Source organism: Mustela nigripes, chromosome 12 (genome assembly GCF_022355385.1).
Source record: "Mustela nigripes isolate SB6536 chromosome 12, MUSNIG.SB6536, whole genome shotgun sequence".
Lineage (NCBI taxonomy): Eukaryota > Metazoa > Chordata > Mammalia > Carnivora > Mustelidae > Mustela > Mustela nigripes.
In genome coordinates this window covers 118,077,802-118,099,067 of record NC_081568.1, presented here as the reverse complement: position 1 = coordinate 118,099,067, position 21,266 = coordinate 118,077,802, and the positions used below count along the sequence as shown (strand labels likewise).

The following is a 21,266-nucleotide window of genomic DNA, read 5'->3' as shown; positions in this document are numbered from 1 at the left end:
AAATTCTGCAGCAGCATTGTTGGGTCGGCAGAAAGCATGGGATTAATTAACATAGTAGTAATCTCTTCTGAAAAAATATGGTACATTACAAATGATCACATGACCATTTTCCTTCAAGATGAATTCAGAGGTTACACTTAACCTGCAGTCTTAATTAACTCTTAGTCTTCAAGAGTCTTGTGGATATCTGTTTTTCTTTCTTACACATACACAATTATTGTTTCTGATGGGATTTAAACAGCTAGATGTATCTCAGAGAAATCTCCTGAATGAAAACGTTACAGTTCTGAATAATGACCTTGCAAATTCTGGTATCAGCCTAACATATTCTATAAAACAAAAAAGAAATCCATACTCCTTTCCATTAGATATTCTTTTAATGTTGTGGGAAATACACACACCATTTTTTAAAGAACTTAATAAGGCTGTCATCTATCTTCCTCACATGTATGGACACTCAAAAAATAGTCCATTTTAGTGGAATGAATAAACTCTAGCAAATTCAGGTGGGAACATTCCTTTTCAGTATACATTTTTAAAATGCTGAATATGTGCATGCTTTCTCACTGATCAATTTTATTAATTCCAACCATTATTTTTGGTGAAATTAAAGCGGCCGGTGCTCCTTAATCTTTTTTTTTTAATTCATAGAGCTATCTGTAAATAAGATGAAAATCATGGATTTTCACTAAATAATTTTCACTAAATGATATAATTTATTATTACTATACTTAAATAAATTAATAAAATGTTAACATAATACTTTATATTTTAAATATTTCAGTTATTATAAATATATTTTATATAATAATATTAAATGCATAGTAAAGAAATGCTCTATTTTTCATGGCTCACTACAATAGAATGTAGGTAATAAAAGAGCCACCTGGAAGGATGGAAATACTTAGAAGAACACAGGAAAACTCTGAACGGATAGCAAATTAGATCAATCATAAAATTACATGAATAAGGGATGCCCAGGTGGCTCAGTTGGTTAAACATCTGAGCCCAGGTGGCTCAGGTCATGATCCCAGGGTCGTGGGACTGAGACCCACATTGGGCTCCCTGTTCAGTGGGGAGTCTGCTTCCCTCTCCACCAGCCACTCCCCCTGCTTGTGTTTTCCCTTTCTGACAAATAAATAAATAAAATCTTAAAAAAAAAAAAAAAAGAAATTACATGAACTCAAAAAGTTCATGTAAAATAATTATGGGACTTAACCAGAGAGCAAAAACTCTGTTCAAGGATGAAACTTTTTTTTTTTTTTAACAGAATAGAAACTTTATCGAGATTCTCAAATTCAGCTTACCAGATGAATCATGCAGGGGTATTTTTGCCAGCTGCCTGAATGTATTACTGAAGTCCTTTTCACATATGAAAATTTTACTTTTCATTGCTTCCCTATAAGAATTCTGGTTTATCCAATGTTCTTTCTCTAAAAGGTTTGTACTTTCCTTTTGGGTGACTTTGTTCAGAAGTTTCCTCTTCCTATCCATTTTAGCCCAGTAATATTCTACTTCTATGAAAGCTCATCAAATCTAAAATGCTATTAAAACTATATATACTATTTAAATGTATATATAGTATATATATATTATTAAGAAAAATTAAGAAATTGATTCTTAATTATAAAATTAAGAAACATACTTCCAATTAGACTATAATAGAATTTTATAATCTCAATAATAAGAGGGGTTGCAAATTCAGAGATATCTTAAACTGTGAAAAAGAAAGAAGTGCCACCTTAGAATAAATTAAATATAGCACTTTACAGCCTTTACTGCCATCCCCTAGAAAAAAACATCCGGATGTGATCACTTCCTCCTATAGACAGAATGCAACATATTTTGCCCTGTACCATAGTTCAGATAACTAGACTTATTTTTTTTAAAACTTCCTTTTTAAAATCATAAGTCTCTTCAGCTAGATATCTGGCTAATGCTAATGTTAAATTGAAAAGTTAAATCTCCCTATTATTAGATAGCTTCAGACTCTTCTCAAGTAGACTGAAATCAGTTTCCACAAATGGCTAACACTGGCCAAAGCAGGAGATATAAACTTCATTATATGCAGCTAAACCCTAATACATTAAATCCAAATAATTACATGGGGTAAAAATCCAAGGATAATAATGAGATTGTAGGCTTAGAGGGATCCACTAATGTCTCAAGAAACTTTTCTAGGAATTATGGTAGAAAAAAAAATCTAAAGGTATATATGATCTTAGATAATAAAATAAGTGGAGGGGATGCCTGGGTGGCTCAGTTGGTTGGACGACTGCCTTCGGCTCAGGTCATGATCCCGGAGTTACAGGATCGAGTCCCGCATCGGGCTCCCAGCTCCATGGGGAGTCTGCTTCTCCCTCTGACCTTCTCCTTGCTCATGCTCTCTCACTGTCTCTCTCTCAAATAAATAAATAAAAATCTTTAAAAAAATAAAAAAATAAAGTAAGTGGATATGGATGAGATATACACATACTTACCACTAGGTGGCAGAATTGAAAGGAACTGAGAGAGGGCGCTATGGTTGCTGTTTTGAGTTCTGTCCCTTCCTTCTTAATCACTTTGATTCTACAGAGAAAGCCTGTGCTTTTTTCTAGTCTGGAGGCCTGAGAGGGACAGGAAGAGTGGTGTAAACAGCTCGTGGTTTGCTTCACTTTGCTTTTTGCCAAGAGGTTCAAGCTCAGGAATTCCCCAAAGCAATTCTCTCATTTTGGAAGATGGCCTTTATTTTTCATTTATTTCAGAGGAGTGAAAATTGCCTAGTGTGACTTGGCTTCAGAAAAACAGGAATTGAGAACACAGATAAATTTCAGTGGAAGTAGGATGACAGAGGATTTGATTTTAGGTTTTAAATTTTTAGCTAGGAAAGAGAAGACAGCAGCTTATTTATATTGGCTTCTGATGCCATTAGAATGTAAGTTCCCTGAGTTTAGAGATTTTTGTGTTTTGATCACTTGTCTATTCCCATCATTTAAATATAGTGTCTGGTACATAGTAGCTGGCTCTATTAAGTATTGGCTGAATAAAATACACTGGACTATACTTTTGTAACTTAAATAAGTCTTAGTATTTTAGTCTTAGTATTTTAAGGAATATTATTTAATACTCAATTTCTTTATTAAATTGTGATCTTAGAAATCTAGTTTTTAAAATGTCTATATAAAAAACCTCCTAATTCTACACACTTCCAGCTTAACATGCTCTTTGGTTTTGTTGATTTAGAAATATTTAGAATATTTAGCTTTAGATCATGTTTCCTCAGTCTCTGCACTGTTAATGTTTTAGGCTTGGTAAGTCTTTGCTGCAGGGTAGAGGCAGATGGTGGGGGGGGGGCTGTTCTGTGCATTTCAGACTGGTTAGCAGCAACCTGGCCTCCACCCTCTGGAAGTCAGCAGCATTCCCCCTCCAAGTCCTTGTCAGACATCTTCGAGGGGCAGGGGGTTGTATCAAAAGTGCCCTTGGTTGAGAACCACTGTTTTCCATATTGTGAACATACAGGCAACACAGTTTTATTTGATAGTAAAAATTACCAGAACACCCTGTGGATTAAATACAAATGTTTCCTTTCAGCTGTTAATATTATACAGCAAATTTGAACCTAATCAAACCTATTATAACACCTACAATGTGGTGGGGGGGGGTGTTAAGAGATACATAACTTGCCCAAAGACTTCCATTTGGTAAGTAGAATGGTAATAAGTACTACCAACGCTATCTGTTTAACAGTTGTCTGGAAGAAGCAAGTGTGTAGCCCTTAATGATCCTAGTAAAGTGTAGTATATTATACAAAGAATGGAAACATAGCTGGACCCTTGTTCTTAAACTGATACAAGGAGAAAATATCACTTGAGGCTTAAAAAATTAGACAGGTGGAGTATTATTGTAATAAAGTAAAGAAGCTTGTAATTCTGGCTGGAAAGCCAAGCAGGTTCAGAAAACAACCAATCTCAGTGGGAAAGGTAGCAGAAAGAGTTATAAAGATAGCTTCTCATTTTGAGAGTCAGTCTGTCAGAATACTGAGTACCTCTATTAAGTTTGAGACCCATTTTTCAAATTGCACAGAAAAATCTAAAAGATAGTGTGCCATAATTCATATAACTTTTGCAGATCTGCTATTAGTAGCAAACATGACCTATTTGTCAGCTAAATGACTGTGTGGGTACATACAGCATTAATACAAACAGTCTTGAGGGCTTATTTCAATTTCCTAAGCTCTGAGGAGATAGGAAAATTATCTATAAGCAATTACTACACCAAAAATCATCTTCAGTGTCCCAAATGTCAACATTTAAGGGGCTTTTTTCCTTTTATTGATTTTAAACTGTAGGTTAAATAGAACATCAATGTTTATCAAACAATAAGCGATAGCTAGATGAATGTAAATTCCTATGCCATTCAATCATGTAATTAATTCAGGTAATTAATATTATGCACTGGCATAATATTGGCAATGGGAATAAAACAATGAAAAAGAGAACAGGGTCCTTATTCCGGAGGAATAAAATTCAGATCAGATTTTAACCATGGGATACACAGAATGATAATTACAGGGAGTACAAGCTGTTTGATCTTAGATTCTTTTCATTACTGGATTGGTTGAGGAAACTGAGAAAACAATAGGATAATAGCATGAAACAGGATAGGATAATAAGAATAGTTACATTTTACTTTGAATTAAACTTACTTTCTAAGAAGCAGAAGAATTTTAAAGGGAAATTTGTGAAACTGCATAAATAATTAGGACTTGCAACACACTTGAGGAAAGTAAAGGGTTTTGGGTGCTGGGTGGCTCAGTAGGTTAAATGTCCAACTCTTGATTTCAGCTCAGATAATGATCTCAGGCTTGGGACCTCGAGCCCTGCATTGGGCTCCCTGCTGGGGGGGTGGAGTCTGCTTAAGATTCTCTCTCTCTCCCTTTCCCTCTATCCTTCCCTCCCCCTCCAAAAAAGAAAATAAATGGGTTATATAAATACTAAACTATAATTCTGATTAAGCCATTTTTATAATAGTAATTTTTCCCCTTTATTAAATGCTTATTCTGTGCTAGGCATTAATAAGTACCTCATATTATTTCATTTAATCTTCTTACATGATCTCTTATATTAACTCATTTGAAACTCCTCCTAATCGTCCAATGATGTATTATATTTTTAAGATTTTTAAAAATTTTAAGTAATCTCTATACCCAACATGGGGCTCAAACTCACAACCCTGAGATCAAGGATTGCATGCTCCACTGACCGAGCCAGCCAGGCACCCCGAGGTGAGTATTATCAATTCGTTTTCAGATAAGGATGCTGACACTTACAGAAGTCAGGTAGCTTGCCCAAGGCCACTTACCATCAAGGATGGTAAGAAGGAAAGCTGGACATTTAGCAGTTCTGATGGACTCAAAGCCTCTGCTCCTTCTACCATGTTTACTTCTGCTTCCACCCTTTTCTTCTTCTGTGCTACTAAGTAGAGTGAGGGAAGAGCTGTTTGCACGAGACTAGTTTGTGCAGTGGTCCAGAGCTAGTGAAAAGCATGTGACAGAAGTGAAAGAGCAAATGCATCCTGAGGGGGGAGAGAGTGTTGTGAAGGGAGACGGGGGGTATGCAGGGACTAGAAAATGTAGGGTCTTATAAAACCATGTTGTGGGTTTGGGATTTTAGTCTGCCTACAGAGAAAAAAAAAAACCAACAACACTGGAAGATTTTAAGCAGGTCAGGCACTTGATCAGATGACTATTTTAAAAAGATCACTCTGTCTGCCTCTAGAAAATGGATCAGACAGAAGACAAGTTAGAGGGCCACTTCAGTGCCCTGGGAAGCAGAGGCTTTGGTGGAGATTGGTAAGTGAATAAACTGGAGAGAGATTTTAGAAGTAGAAGTGCAAACATCTGGGGATGGATTAGAAGGCAGAGATGGGGAAGAGATGTAAAGGTCCCTTCTGGGTTTGCAGGATTGGTATCTTTTAGATTTTGGAAGACAGAAGAGGAAAGAAATTTAACATTACCCAGAAGAGCAAGACTAATACTCAGATTACTCTAGATTATTTTAGTAGCTATTCACCTGAAACTCATTCTATTAGTTTTCTAGGGTTGCAGTCATAAATTACTGCAAACAGGAAGGCTTAAAACAACAGAATTTATTCTCTGATGGTTCGAGAGGCTAGAAACCAGAAGTCAAGCTATTGGCTGGGCCATGCTCCCTCGGAAGGCTCTCAGGAAAAATTCTTCCATTTTCCTGGCTTCTGACATTCTTTGGTTTGTACCTGTGATCACTCTCATCTCAGCTTCTGTCTTCACCCTGCCTTCTTCGTGTGTCTATGCCCTTTTCTTTTCTAATGAGACCAAAAGTCATTGGGTTTAGGACTCACTTTAAATTCAGGATGACTTCATCTTGAACCCTTAACTAACTGCATCTGTAAGAAGGATCTGTTTCCAAATAAGGTGACATTCTGTAGTTCCAGGTGGACATGAAGTTCTGAGGAACGCTATCCTTCTCACCACATTCACCATTATTTTGACTGAATTTATTTTTCTGGTTCTTACCATAATCATTAGCATCATCATCACTACTACCACTACCATAGCCCTCAATTAGCACCCGTTAGGCAAGGCATTCTGTTCTAAGACTTTAATACGTATTTGTGCCAAGAGGCACGAGTGTTGGGAGACTCCAAGAGCATACCCAAGTTCACTAGGAGAACTCATGGGACTCGGCATTTAGTTGTACACATGGCTATGATTATAGTGAAAGGACGCAAAGCAAAATCAGCAAAGGGAATGATATTTAGAGTAAGTCCAGAGCAAATCACTTTCAAGTTTCTAAGTGGAGTCATAAAGGGCTCACTTAATTCATCCAACACCAAACATAACAATACACGTGTAAGAATTGATTAGGCAAGCAGAACCCAAGTTGTTCGTGGCAGCTGATTATGCAGATACCCTCTGCTTACCACATACCAATCCCAGACTCTCAGAAGGAAAGCAGGTGTTTCAGCATAAACCACATTGTACATTCTAGGTAGAGAGTAAGTCACTTTTATCAGGGAATAGATGGAAAATATTCCTGATATTCAAGTCATTAGATAAAACCCGAGGGCCAATCTTGAAAGTAGGCCTTTCTGAGGACAGCTGTTCCAGACACACTGTGTGTTAGCTTTTTTCCCTGCAGATTTCATTCCATTTAATCCTCACAGCAAAGAAATTAGAGGTCAGGAGTAAACAGAAAAACTAAGATTCTCAAGTAGGAATTCTGATTCTAGATCTCTGCTCATAACCACTATACTTGGCTGCCTGGTTTGAGGACTTAGTAAAATGAAAAAAAATATAATGACTGAAAGGAGATAACTGACAAAAGCAAGCATCTGGATTATGGTCTTTAAAAAAGATTATAAACTGTCTTCAGTATGTAATAGACATTGCATAACAAAACTCAAAATAAATTTTGAAGTAAATAATTTTATAGACCTTTAATGTTTAAGAAAAACAAAAATTACCAGCATATTAGCAATTTTAATCTTTTATGAAGATTAAAGAAATGTGAAATTTTAGCCAAATTAACACAATTGAGGGATTAAGAGCTTAACTTTCACCTTTGCGGAGAAGTGACAAAAGTCAAAAAAGAGTACATGTATGTGCTGAAGCAGAGGGTAGCATGTTAGCATTATTTTGTTCTACTTTTTTACCTAATGGAGTGATGTCCCGAAGTGTAGTCCAGTTTTCCAAATTTTTGTGTTCGGTAGCCATGCTTCTCCATGATATCCATCCATGTTGTATAATTTGGATCTAGGCCCTTAAAGTTATTCCAGGATTCTGTTAAGTGAGTGAAGAGGCCACTCCATATTGCTAGTGGTGGGAGGAGAAACTGGGATTAGCGTAAAGTGTATTGATTTGCTTTAACTATGAAGACAATTACAGCAAGAGAAAGAATCTCCTAGTTTGGAGCTCATGCCCTGGAGTAAGAAAAAACCTGCATTAGGAGCTTTACCTAATATTTCTGTTACTTCATGTTATCAAGGGGAAAACTTGGCAAGGAGTTACTATTTCCATTTTACAGGTGAGTCCTCAAGGCTTACAGGTTAAGTTGTTTAAGGTAAATACAGCTGGAATTATGTATAAAGCCTGTCAGACTCTGGAGTCTGCTTTCATAAAAATATTTTTTCATAAAAATAATATTTCATAAAATAATCACCAAGTATTTATTTATTTTCCAGGCCAGTAAAGTGAAGCACAGATCCTTTTCCAACATCCTTAAGGATGTTGTCTTTGTACCGGCTTTCCACAAAAAATTTACTACACCTACAAAAAAGTATACTACACCTTCGCTGTTATTTTCTATAAGTATGATTGTATCCAATATATCTTTCTTCATGTATTAACAGACCCAAAGGGGGAAATAGGCAGCAATACTGTAATAGTAGGAGACTTCAATACCCCAGTTTCAACAATGGATAGATCATCCAGACAGAAAATCAATTAAAGTAACAATGGACTTAAAAACTACATCCTGGACCAGATGGACTTAAGAGACATTTACAGAGTATTCTATCTAAAAGAAACAGAAAACATAACCTTTTTAAGTGCACACAGAACATTTACTAGGACAGATCATATGTTAGGCCACAAAATAAGTCATAATTAATTTAAGAAATTGAAATATTAGGCATTTTTTCCTGACTACAAAGGCACAAAACTAGAAGTCATTTTGAGAAAACTGGAAAATTCACAAATATGTGGAGATTAAACAAAATGGCACTGAACACCAATGGGTCAAAGCAGAAGTCAAAAGAGAAATAAAAAAATATCTTGAGACAAATGAAAATGGAAGTTTAACATACTAAAACTAATAGCATGCAGAAAAAGCAATTTTAAGGGCTAAGTTCATAGAGTTAAATGCCTGCCTTAAGAAAAAAAGAGCTCAAATAAGCAACCTAACTTTTCATCTTTAAGAACTAGAAAATGAGGGACGCCTGGGTGGCTCAGTTGGTTAAGCAGCTGCCTTCGGCTCAGGTCATGATCCCAGCGTTCTGGGATGGAGTCCCACGTTGGGCTCCTTGCTCAGCAGGGAGCCTGCTTCTCCCTCTGCCTCTGCCTGCCACTCTATCTGCCTGTGCTTGCTCTCTCCCCCCCTCTCTCTCTGATAAATAAATAAAATCTTTAAAAAAAAAAAAGAACTAGAAAATGAACAAGCTAAGCCCAAACTTAATAGAAGAAAGGAAATAACAAAGATTAGAATGAAGATAGAGACTAAGAAAGAGCATAGTAAAAATCAATAAAATTAAGACCTGTTTTTTTTTAAAAAAAAAGATTAGAAAAAGACATTTAGCTAGACTTGCCAAGAAAAGAAATGATTCAAAAATCAGAAATGAAAGAGAAGTTACAACTGATAACACAGAAATACAAAGACTTATAAGACTACTATGAATAATTATATGCCAACCTAGTAATGGATATGTTCCTAGAACTATACAACCTACCAAGACTGAATCATGAGCACATAGAAAATCCAACAAACCAATAAGGAGTAAGGAGACTGAATCAGTAATCAAATACCTCCCAAGAAAGAATAAGTATAGGACCAGAAAGCTTTCTTGGTAAATTCTACCAAATATTTATAGAATAATTAATACCAAAAAAAAGAGTAATTAATACCAATCCCTCTGTCCAAAGTCTTCTAAAAAAAAGAAGAGGAGGAAACACTTCCAAACTCATTTTAGAAAGCCAACATTACCCTGACACCAAAACCAGAAGAGGACACCCAAAAGAAGAAAATGACAGACCAATATCCTTGATGAACATAGTGTAAAATTGTCAATAAATATTAGCAAACTGATTTAAACAATATAAAAGGGTCATACATCACGATCAATTGGGACTTATTCCAGGGATGCAAAGATTCAACATCTCCAAATCCATCAATATGATATACCACATTAACAAATGAGGGATTAAAAACGATCTCATCTCAATAGATGGAGAGAAAGCATTTGACAAAATTGAATATCCGTTCATGATAAAAACTCTCAACAAACTGGGTATAAAAGGAAAGTAACTCAACATAATAAAAGTCATATACGACAAGCCACAGCTGACATTACATTCAGGGGTGAAAAGCTGAAAGCTCTTCCTCTAAGATCAGGAACAAGACCAGAATGTCCACTCTTCTTACTCAACACAGTAGTAGACATCCTATATAAAGAGCAGTAAGGCAAGAAGAAGAAATAAAAGGCATCCAAGTTAGAAAGAAGTAAAACGGTGTCTATTTTCAGATGAGATATAAAGAAAACCCTAAAGATTCCACCAAGAAACTGTTGGAACTAATCAACATATTTAGTAAAGTTGTAGGATATAAAATCAATATACAAAAAGCAGTTGCATTTCTGTATACTAAGAATAAACTATCTGAGAAATTAATAATAGAATTCCATTTATGATTTCATCAAAAAGGAATAAATTACCTAGAAAAAAATTTAACCAAGGAGGGGAAAGATCCCTATATTATAAGACACTGGTGAGAGAAACTGAAGAAGACACAAATAAATGGAAAGATACTCTGTGCTCATGGATAAGAAGAATTGAAGTTGTTAAAATGTCCATACCACTTAAAGCAGCCTACAGATTCAATGCAATCCTTATCAAGATTCCAATGGCATTCTTCTCTGAAACAGAACAAACAATCCTAAAATTTGTATCGAACCATATAAGACCCCAAATAGCCAAAGCATTCTTGGGAAAGAAGATATCCTACTCCATGATTTCAAACTATATTACAAAACTATAACCACCAAAACAGCATGGTATTTGGCATGAAAGCAGACACACATTTCGATGAAACAAAAGAGAGCCCAGAAATGAAACCATGCACATGTGGTCAATTAATGTAAAACAAAGGAGCCAAGAATATATAATGGGGAAAGGACAGGCTCTTCAAAAACTGATGTTGGGAAAACTGGACCCTTATCTTATACCATACATAAAAATCAACTCAAAATAGATTAAACACTGAACATGAGACCTGAAACCATGAAACTCCTAGAAGAAAACAGGGGGTAAGCTCCTTGATATCAGACTTGACAATAATTTTTTTATATTTGACCCTAAAAGCAAAGGCAAAACAAGTAAAATCAATAAGTAGACCTACGTCAAACTTGAAAGCTCCTGCACAGCAAAGGAAACTATCAACAAAATGCAAAGGCAATCTATGGAATGGGAGAAAATACTCGCAAAACATCTATCTGATAATTAATATCCAAAATATACAAAGAATTCTACACAAAAATCTGATTGGGAAATGAGCAGAGGAACTGAATAAGTATTTTTCCGAAGACACAGAAATGGTCCAACATCTACATGAAAAGATGCTCAGCATCACTAATTATAAGGGAAATGCAAATCAAAGCCTAGTGAGATATTACCACACACATGTTAAAATGATTGTCAAAAGACAAGAGATGGTCAGCCATGGTGAAGATATGGAGAAAAGATAACCCTTGCACAATGCTGTTGCAAATGTAAATTGATGAGGCCACTGCGGCAACCAGTATGGAGGTTTCTCAAAAAATCAGAACTGGAACTCTCATCCAGTCCAGCAATCCCACTTCTAGCTCTACATCCAAAGGAGACAAATCATTATCTCAGAGATTTCTGCATCCCCATGTTCACTGCAGCATTATTTATAATAGCCAAGACATGGAAGCAGCCTAACTGTCCAATGATAGTTGGATAAATAAATGTGATTTTATATTTGTAAATATATATATCTCACATATTCCCAACATATATATGATACACACACACACACAGAAAAAGGAAACCCTGTCTTATTTGACAACATGGATGGACCTTGTGGGCATTATGTTAAGAGAAAGAAGTCAGAGAAAAGCAGCATATGATTTTACTCGTTTGTGGAATCTAAAATACAGAACTCATAGAAACATAAGTGTGACTGTCAGAAGTGGGGGTTGGGAGGTGGGGAAATGGGTGAATATGGTAAAAATGTACAAATTTCCAGTACTAAGTAAGTTCTGGGGATATAATGTATAGCACAGTGGCTACAGTTAACAATACCGGATTATATATTTAAAAGTTGCTAAGAGAATAGATCTTAAAAGATTGTATCACAAGACAAATGCTTTTAACTATGGGAGGTGATGGATATTAATGACACTTATAATTATTTCATAACATATACATATGTAATAACATTATATTGTATACCTAAATTAATACAATGTTATATTTCAATTATCTTGATAAAACTGGGGAAAAAATCCTTTTCCCTTTCCATTTCTGGGTAGGGTTGATAAGATTTCTTTTCTCATCTAACAAAATGTTTTCTTTTTGAGGAGTGGGTTGAAGGATTACCTGGGTTTGAACCCCAATAATGCCACTTACTGAATGGCCTTTGATAAGTTACTTAACCTTTTAGCACTTTTGTTTTCATATGCAAAATGGGGACAGTAAAAATATCTACTTCTTGGACATGTTATTATTATATAAATTAAGATATGTAAGGCACTTAGAATATTGCCAGGCACAGGGTAAGAATGCAACAAGCATTAGCTTGTGTTATTATTATTCCTTTGCTTTTTTCAAACTCTTCAAAGTACAGTTCAAGGAAAAGCATCATCTAACATATTTGACACCTTTAGAGTTCATTCATCACCTTTTTATTCATTATTTCATTGGATGCTGGGAACAACCCCTGCGAGATAGATAGGAATAGATAGATAGGCAAGTATCTAAGAATAGGTAGATATCCAACCCTGTAGATAAGGAAACTGAGGGACTTGGTTGGCCCACTGAGGATTAGAATCCAGAACAACACCTCACCCTAGTGCTCTGCTTATTTCACTTGCTTAATAGGGAATAAAAAACGAACAAAAGTATTTTAATATCCCTGGACCTTATTCCCTGAAATTTCATTTAGAGTAGTCAGTTTCCTTTAGTCACTGGCGGTTACATAGGTGATTGTGCTGGTGGTTAAAGGACTTGGGACTCAAATCATAGGGAAGATCACGTCATTTATGTCCTGACAGATGTGTTTTTTATGTATTCCAAAGCAAACAAACTTTAGAAAGGCAGGAAGGAAAATAATTCTGTCAGAGAACAGAGAGTTTATTTTTAAAAATGACATTTTCCCCCACTTCTCCATTACTGATGGATTAATACTGCTGACATGTTGGCATTAAAACTGTGCCTATTTGTTAAATTACACTAATAAAAATGAACAAACAGATCTGGGCTAGAAGTCAGACTGAAGAAAAACAGATAAAGTCTATAATCTGAAATAATATGGAAAAAGTCAGAGTAACCTGATGTATGAAAATGCTAACTACTTTGTGGTATGCTTTCAAGTTCCCTCCCAATCCCCTCTACTCTTACTAAAAATTTTCGTGAAGATACAACTCTTCCGGGAAATATGGCTAATTCCTCATTTGCTCGGATAGGCAAAAGACTCTTAGTCACCAGTCATAAGGAAATGAAACAATAACACATGAACTAAACTCCATTTTGGATGACAAAAATTCCTGCTCTTGAAAAATAAAGTAGAAATTCCAATAACCCCAATACATGGCTTAAAATATGCATCACTTGTATTAAAATTTTTTTATTAGATGACAAATATAACTTACTGTTGTACTTTTGGGTATAATCTTTTAAACTGTGAGAACATGTTTACGTGTGTGGCCACTTCCATTAATATTAAGCATGTTCTTACCTGCGCGAGATGGGCAACAGATTGGAGAGTTTGTGTAGGCATTCAGAAAGGAAGTGCCATGGGCTTTCATGAAGTTGATAAAAGGAAGTTTTACTACCTGACTTCCTGGATAAAATGTTAGCCTTCCATCCTGGAATAAAGAAATTTAATTAACACTGATTGCATTAGAAAAGAAAAAAATTATTTCCTTTCATTTTAACCATAAAATTTGTAAGTAGAAAAGACTCCAAGATGATCTCAAGGATCTTCAAAAGATAAAACAAGTTTAAAGAGTGTTACCTATAACTAGCTTATAATATTAAGAATTTAATGTTGCATGTGGATTGGTTTGAATATAATAAATAAACTAAATGACTTTCTGGAAAGTTCTTCTGGGGCATGGTGGTCTGATGGAACAAATATTTATTAAGCATTTCTATGTATCAGGTACTGTGAAAGATCTTGAAATTCAGTGGTGAGAAAAACAGAGTCCCTGGATCCTTGGAGCTTAGAGGGAGAATAAAGCATTAATAATTACAAATTGTGATATGTGCTTTGAAAAAAAACCCTAAATACAGAATAATAAGGGTGATGTACTTTACATAGAGTGAACAGGGAAAGCTTCTCTGGGAAGTGTGAGACATAAAGGGTAAGAAAGATCCAGCAGCTTTTTAGGCTGGACATAAGTGAAGATGTCAGTGGCTGCCGGATAAATGATCCTGAATATTAGAAGAGGAGTTTGGGCTGGAGATATGCATTTTGGAACTGAAGAACTGTTCTCGGTAAAGAGCAAAGACAGAACAAAAGAATATTTTAGGCCTGGAGTTATGTCTATTCTATATTTTCAATATAATTATAAATAAAAATACAGTCTTAAAAATGAGTTATTCCAAATCTGGGATATACATAAACCCTTGATATGTCTGAGATTTCCAAATGGATATATAAAGTAGGCTATTGATCACAGACAGGAATCTGGAGCTTGGAAAAGTCTACCCTGGTGAAATCAACATGGGCGTCTTAAGCATATTCATGGTATTTAAAACTGTGATAGTGAAAGAAATGTTTCAGGCAGAGAGTAAAAAGGGAGGAAAGAGATGAATTCGAGGAGTCCCAAATAAGAGGAGAAGGTGTGATGGGAAGCTGAGAATAGCCAGCAAGGGAGGAAGATGATAGAGGAGATAGAGCCCCATGATGCTGAGAGAAAATGGTATGTCAAGAAAGGTGACAGGAAACGTCAGCTGTGTTGAGAGGCTATATAAAATAAGAAAATTTATTTAGGTATTGGTATCAATTTCTGCTCTGACCCTTATTATTTCTTTCTTTTTGCTTGCTTTGCAGAAGTTTGTCTAGTCTTTTGATTTGCCTTATCTGGCATTGAACCTTTCCCCGACTAGTAGCTAGGGCAAGAGTGATTGGGGCCCTAAGTTGATACATATATGTTTATATACTATATATATTTATCCATATATGTATAAAATATAGTATATATAAATATATTTATACATAATATATATATTTAACATATATATCCATATATATATTTATCTATATCTATGGATAAAGAAACCAATCATGTTACTATAGTTAGCAACCAAAATATTTGGTGTAAAAGAGATACAAGAGCAAAAATCAAAGTATTAATAGCCTTGTAATCTTAAATTTGAGTTGAAACTATCAACATGATCTCAGGTTTTCTTTTTCTGTCTAATATATGTACTTTCTAGATCTGTCCATTGAAAGGGTCTAAAAGCAATGAAAAATTGGAACACCTAGATTATAGTCAAAACACAGGATAGGACAAGAAATACACAAGTTGGACAGGGAAGTCTATCAAAGTAAGCTGCTGAAGATTATTAGGAATGGATCAAAAAAACTTAGGAACAACCTGGAGGGTCTTTCACTAACCAAAATGGGACATTTTTAATATCAATAAGTAAAATGACTGCAAAGCATTTATTTTTTTTTAAGTTTTATTTATTTATTTGACAGAGAGAGATCACAAGTAGGCAGAGAGGCAGGCAGAGAGAGAGAGAGGAGGAAGCAGGCTCCCTGCTGAGCAGAGAGCCCAATGTGGGACTCGATCGACCGTAGGACCCTGAGATCATGACCTGAGCCAAAGGCAGTGGCTTAACCCACTGAGCCACCCAGGTGCCCCGATTGCAAAGCATTTAAACACAAATATATAAAAACCTATGTATTCATACTATACTGAAACAAACAAACAAACAAAAAACCCAACGTCCCCAAATATTTCAATCATCTTTGGAAGTTCCTAGGATGCTTTGATATAACACCCAAATTACCTTTAGGGATGAAAGAATGAGTCCACTAATGAGAGTTGCCTTGCCCCAAATCCTGCCTCTTTCTGGGAGCAGTGCACAACTAATGGCCATCCAACATTAAGTATAAAGCCCTAGCCCCGTCACCCCAAATTGAAACAGTTCTGAAGCATCAAACTGGTTTGAGAATTACCCATAAAGTCAGCTGGCTTTATGGGCTTCTACTGAGATAGTGACAAAACTCAATTTCTCTCTCTTTGCAGAATCCTTCCTTCCTTCCCTTCCCTTTGATCTCAGGAGCACTCCCTAAGAAAATTTTTCATGTTGATCTCCAATACTGCTTGTTCCCTTAATTTAGATGATTTGTAAAGATTACTTTGAATAATTTTCTCAACAAGTCCAATGGGCATATCCTTACTTTAATCATCACAGGTTAATCAATGAGAAAGGCAATAGAACACAGTGATTTGTACTCTTTTGGTGCAGACATGCTTTACACCAACAATCTATGTGACCAAAGTAACATCCAGTGATAATAAACTAGTATTGTAACTCATAGCCGAACGTTTGTCTAAGCAGTAGTGTTTAAATCACGGATAAAACTAGAAGTTTCAGGTAATGTTGATGCAAGTCTTTTTTCAGATGACGTCTTGGCAAAGTTCCAAAGCCTGTTCAAGTTTGTGATTTAACCACAGTCACACACCCACACAATTCACTTGGAACCTGAGGGAGTGAATCAAATTACATCAACTAACGCACTTAAATCAGCACTAACAGGATTATCAGATACCTGAGTAACTATTAACTTTCTTCGTTTGTCACCCAAACATGAATTCCTGTAAATCCGAAATGGGAAATGACCCCTGGGAAGCTAACAGGCTTTTATGAAGAGCAGAATGTTATTTTCCCCCACAATAGACTCAAACCGGGGTACAGATTTAAAGTGCATTAGTAGTGATAAAATTAGTGGGTCGAGGCCAGCATTAAAAAGAAAAATGCAAAGGTGCTGTCAGATACATTGTATTTACTAGATTATTGTTTTATATGTACGTAGTTTACGGGTGTATGCGGGGCCTCAAAATAAAATGCATTTTTTACTTTGCATCGGGATAGGATAAGTTTGGCAGTCTCAGATTCTGCTCCTCAAAGCCTGCAGCACAGGAAAAGCTGGGGGCCGGTTGCTAGTCTGGAGTGGGACACCCACTTTCTTGCTTCTCGGTACTTACGAAGGAGTCGCTCACGACTAGCACCACGTTGGGTGCAGCGGACCAAACCCGAGCAGCTCCTCGTCTCTGTCCACCTGCCCGGGGGTCTGGTGCTGCCAGCGCGGAGGCTGCGACCACCGACACCCACAGGAGCAGCATCGCAAGGAGCGGTTCAGAAACTTTCCGCGCTCGGCCGGCCGCCTGCTTCTAGGAACGCCTCTGGAAAGAGGGCGGGGATCCCACTCTCCTAGCGCTTTTCCCACAGAACTACAATTCCCAGCAGGCTAGGCGTAGGCACATGCGCAAAGGGGGGAATCCCCGGCCTTAACTCACGTTAAGACCTTTTAAGCAAATACCGAGCTAACTAAAAACTCAGTCACTTGCAGTCACGTGAACGATGTCTGGTGAATGCGCATGCGCTCGGACTCCAGTCTCGGCGTTTGGAGGAAAAGCATCTGTCCCAGGTGGGTTAGGGTCGCTGTAGCTTTTGCAGAAGTTGGAGCCAATACGCGGTTGAAATGGTACCTACACAGAGAGAGGGTCAGGGGCCAGGACTGGTCATTTTGTGCCGCGGAAGCATGACCGAGTATTAGGACCGTGAACTGGGCAATGATGAGGTGGCAGCGCGTCTGTCACTTAAGTTAGGTGGGGCGGTTCTTTGTGGGGCCTCTGGCTGGACCGTCTCAGGTGCAGTGTGGATTCGGGGGGCTCCTCGAATACATTTCCCCCAAAGAAATTTCTAGCCTGCCTCATCTTACTGTCAGTGCCGGAAGGGTTTATCGTGCTCCGGTGGAGTGAGGAACGGGGCCTAGTCCAGTTTCCTGTTCTAGGAAGAGCTTAGGTGCATCTTGTCCGCGGAGTGCAAAGGAGAGAAACCGAACAGGCTCCTAAGGGAAGACGTACTGAGCTGTGTGATGAGTTCGGTTAATTGACGGGTTCAGAATATCACTGTTTTGCTGCAGAAAAAAAATCACTGTTCCCACTTGACTGTTGAACTACTCTGTCCCAAAGCCAAGTTCTCATTTCATTATCATAGTTTCAGATATATAATTTGTTCATCACGTTAGTCATGTGAATACTTTGACAGGAAAAGGAGTTGCTGTAACCTAACATAAAATCAACTCAATTCTAATACTTTCTGTAATCCTTACTTTGACCATTTTGCAGGTAGGAAAACCAAGGCTACACAGGGACCCAGTCTGAGCAGGACTTTAACTTTAGTAGTCTGTGCCCTAAACTTACTAGAGTTCTCTGTCCCTAGTTGATAATAACATTTTATGACATTTTGATGAGCTTAAACTCTTAGTGTAGACAAATTCTTAATCAAGAAACGTGTTAAAGCTCTTTGTGAGGATTCAAATATATGAACAATAGTTCCTGATCACAAGAAACTTAAACTCTAGTGAAACAAAGCTAACATACCTGGCATTGCAGCCTTATAGCATAGTAGATAATGTAGGTAAGCTACGTCATGATCAGGTTATGATTCAAAAATTTCAGTTAATTTGGAGTGTGGAAATCATTTCACCATAGAAACATTGTTAGATGACTTTTAGATTTGTGAAGATATATGTCCAACTTTATCTGTGGTGTTGCTACTATTTCTGTGAACTATGTTTACTCTCTTTGGCTTCGTTTTCACAGGTCTTGTATTCTCAGTTCCTAGTCAGAAGGACAGGAACACATCTTTCCCTCCCTCTCTTTCTCTTTGGCATGTCAGTGCAAGCAGGTGCTGCAGTGATTTGGAGGAAGATGGGTATTTTAAGACCCAGAGATAGCACTGGAAGAATCTAAGGGGCTTCCTGTCCTACTACCCATCTGACATTCAGTTTGTCCTACAACATTCCTCCCAAGTGAATGGTCCAGTCTGTGCTTTTTAATCTCTAGTGATGGGCATGTACTTCCTTTGAGTAGCCCATTCCACATCTGCCATGCCTAATTATTAAAAGTTCTTATTTTGAGCTGAGGTCTGTCTCCCTCTACTTTTAATCATTCTTTGTTCCCTTTCTCTTTATTTTTATGCGAGTAATCTCCCCTTTTCAACAACCCTTTTCGCCTCCTCCTTCTCCAGTTTTTTTCCCCCTCCCAAGGCTTTCCCAATTTTCTTTGTTAATTATATAATTGCAGGTTACTTCATTATTTTTGTCACTCTTTTCTGGACATAAAACGTTTTTGCTAATCATTATCTGAAAAGGTACTTTTGAGGTGTGTTTGTGTGTATCTTTATGTTTGTTCATGCCTATGTATGTGTTGCATTGAGGGTAGGCACTTTATTACATGTACATTTAAATCATCAGTCAAAGATTTGTATGTTAGAGATTGCTTGCTTTTGTGAGATACTTAACTGAAGTTTAGAAAGATCTTCAACTAAAAGGTCATGGGATAGATTTTGATTCTTTGTAATTCTTTTAATGTCCAGTATACCCGCAGCACTATATTCTGCTTTAGGAGAGGGAGGCTAAATGTGAAGTTAGTTACTATGTGGAAGAAATTCAGTGTTGTCTTTACCAGCTGTGATTCTGTGAATATTTGTTGATTATCTGCAATGTACTAGACACTGCAGGAAATAAAAGAGAAAAATAGAAGTAGTCTTTGCTCCTAAGGAACTTCCAGTGTAGTTGTGGGAAACAAACACACTCACACCCCTGTAAATTTAATAACAGTATAAAAGACATTAAAAATATAGCTAAATGCCAAACATCCAAAAAGAAAATCAGAACATCCCAAATTATACTTTGGAAAATACTGATGTGGCTTCAAAATATTAATTGCCATTCATTAACATAAATATTCCATAGTAACATAAGTTTTAGAAATGCTAGGTTAAACTATCTTTGGATCTTTAGGACTCCTCAGAGCTTTTAGAGTGCTCATATACATTTAGAATGACTTTAGAAGAGAGTGAGATATATAATGTGAAATATTCACAAAATTACTAGATGGTGTGTTAATACCTTTAAGCATGTTATTGTTTCTTGGAATGCTTTTTGGAAATGTTGGTTTAAATTGAAAGTGTTAGAAGTTCAGACTAGGTAGATTCATCTGAGAAGGCATTATGCTTGACGCTTGAATTTGGCTTTCAGTTATATGTACCATTTGAGTAGATAGAAGTACTGTGAACAGGCTGAATAAGAGAGGCAAACATGTAAACTGGAAAGTAGTGGGGGACAGTGAAAAAAAGTTGTATGAGCTGATATTCAAAAAGAGAGTCTTCCTATCTCACTTTAGCAAATTGAGAATTGCTACCTTTTGGCAGTGGGGAAGCTGAATGTTTAAAGTAGGCTTTGGAAGCTGGACAATCAGCCATTTATTGAGTACATATTACGCTAGTGTTGAACATGTAAGGAACTCCAAATATACAGTACATTTGTTTAGGGTTTTATTGACTTGAGAGACAGGGCATATCGATAGAACATGGTAAAAAATATCGATTAAGTTTAAATTGAATAGTTCAACTAATGTTCCATTGGTTCAGAGGCTGGAGCGGTCTCTTTTACAGGATCTGATCTGGAATGTTTTTCACGTAATTGAAAGAGGTACTTGTGTGTGATGATAGCCATCTTTTGAAGAACACTAGCAAGAAGGTTACTACTTGAGAGATTAAGGAAGGCGAGATTAAGGATTGTAAATGTGTAAAGAAAGTTTGTAGTAACCATGTGGATTAGAAATAGAAAAAGAAAGTAGTGAGGTTATTGAGAGGGTGGCAGTAGATAAGGAGAATGGAACTAATACACAGTTGACCCTTGAACAATGTGGATGTTAGGGGTGCTGACCCCCCCCCATGCAGCCAACAATCCACATGTAACTCTTCACGACCTTATAAGGTAACTTTTTAACGTAATTGATAGAGGTACTTGTGTGTGATGATAGCCATCTTTTGAAGAACACTAGCAAGAAGGTTACTACTTGAGAGATTAAGGAAGGCGAGATTAAGGATTGTAAATGTGTAAAGAAAGTTTGTAGTAACCATGTGGATTAGAAATAGAAAAAGAAAGTAGTGAGGTTATTGAGAGGGTGGCAGTAGATAAGGAGAATGGAACTAATACACAGTTGACCCTTGAACAATGTGGATGTTAGGGGTGCTGACCCCCCCC

At 36.7% G+C, this 21,266-nt stretch overlaps 2 protein-coding genes across 2 annotated transcripts in view; one reads left to right on the top strand and one right to left on the bottom strand.

The window, feature by feature from the left end:
- The window catches only part of ARSK (arylsulfatase family member K), a 43,227-nt gene extending 25,794 nt beyond the window's left edge, over nt 1-17,433 (bottom strand). Inside the window, exons 1-3 of the mRNA XM_059418257.1 lie at nt 17,194-17,433; nt 13,707-13,836; nt 7,672-7,831 (exon numbers count right to left, since the gene is read on the bottom strand). Of these exons, the coding sequence (XP_059274240.1) occupies nt 7,672-7,831; nt 13,707-13,836; nt 17,194-17,331 (428 nt within the window). The 5' untranslated portion in view covers nt 17,332-17,433. The remainder of the gene's footprint in view (nt 1-7,671; nt 7,832-13,706; nt 13,837-17,193) is intronic.
- A 99-nt stretch (nt 17,434-17,532) lies between these two features.
- SKIC3 (SKI3 subunit of superkiller complex) overlaps nt 17,533-21,266 on the top strand; it is a 20,374-nt gene continuing 16,640 nt past the window's right edge. The window contains exon 1 of the mRNA XM_059416386.1: nt 17,533-17,636. The gene's annotated coding sequence lies outside the window, so the exon portion shown is untranslated. The remainder of the gene's footprint in view (nt 17,637-21,266) is intronic.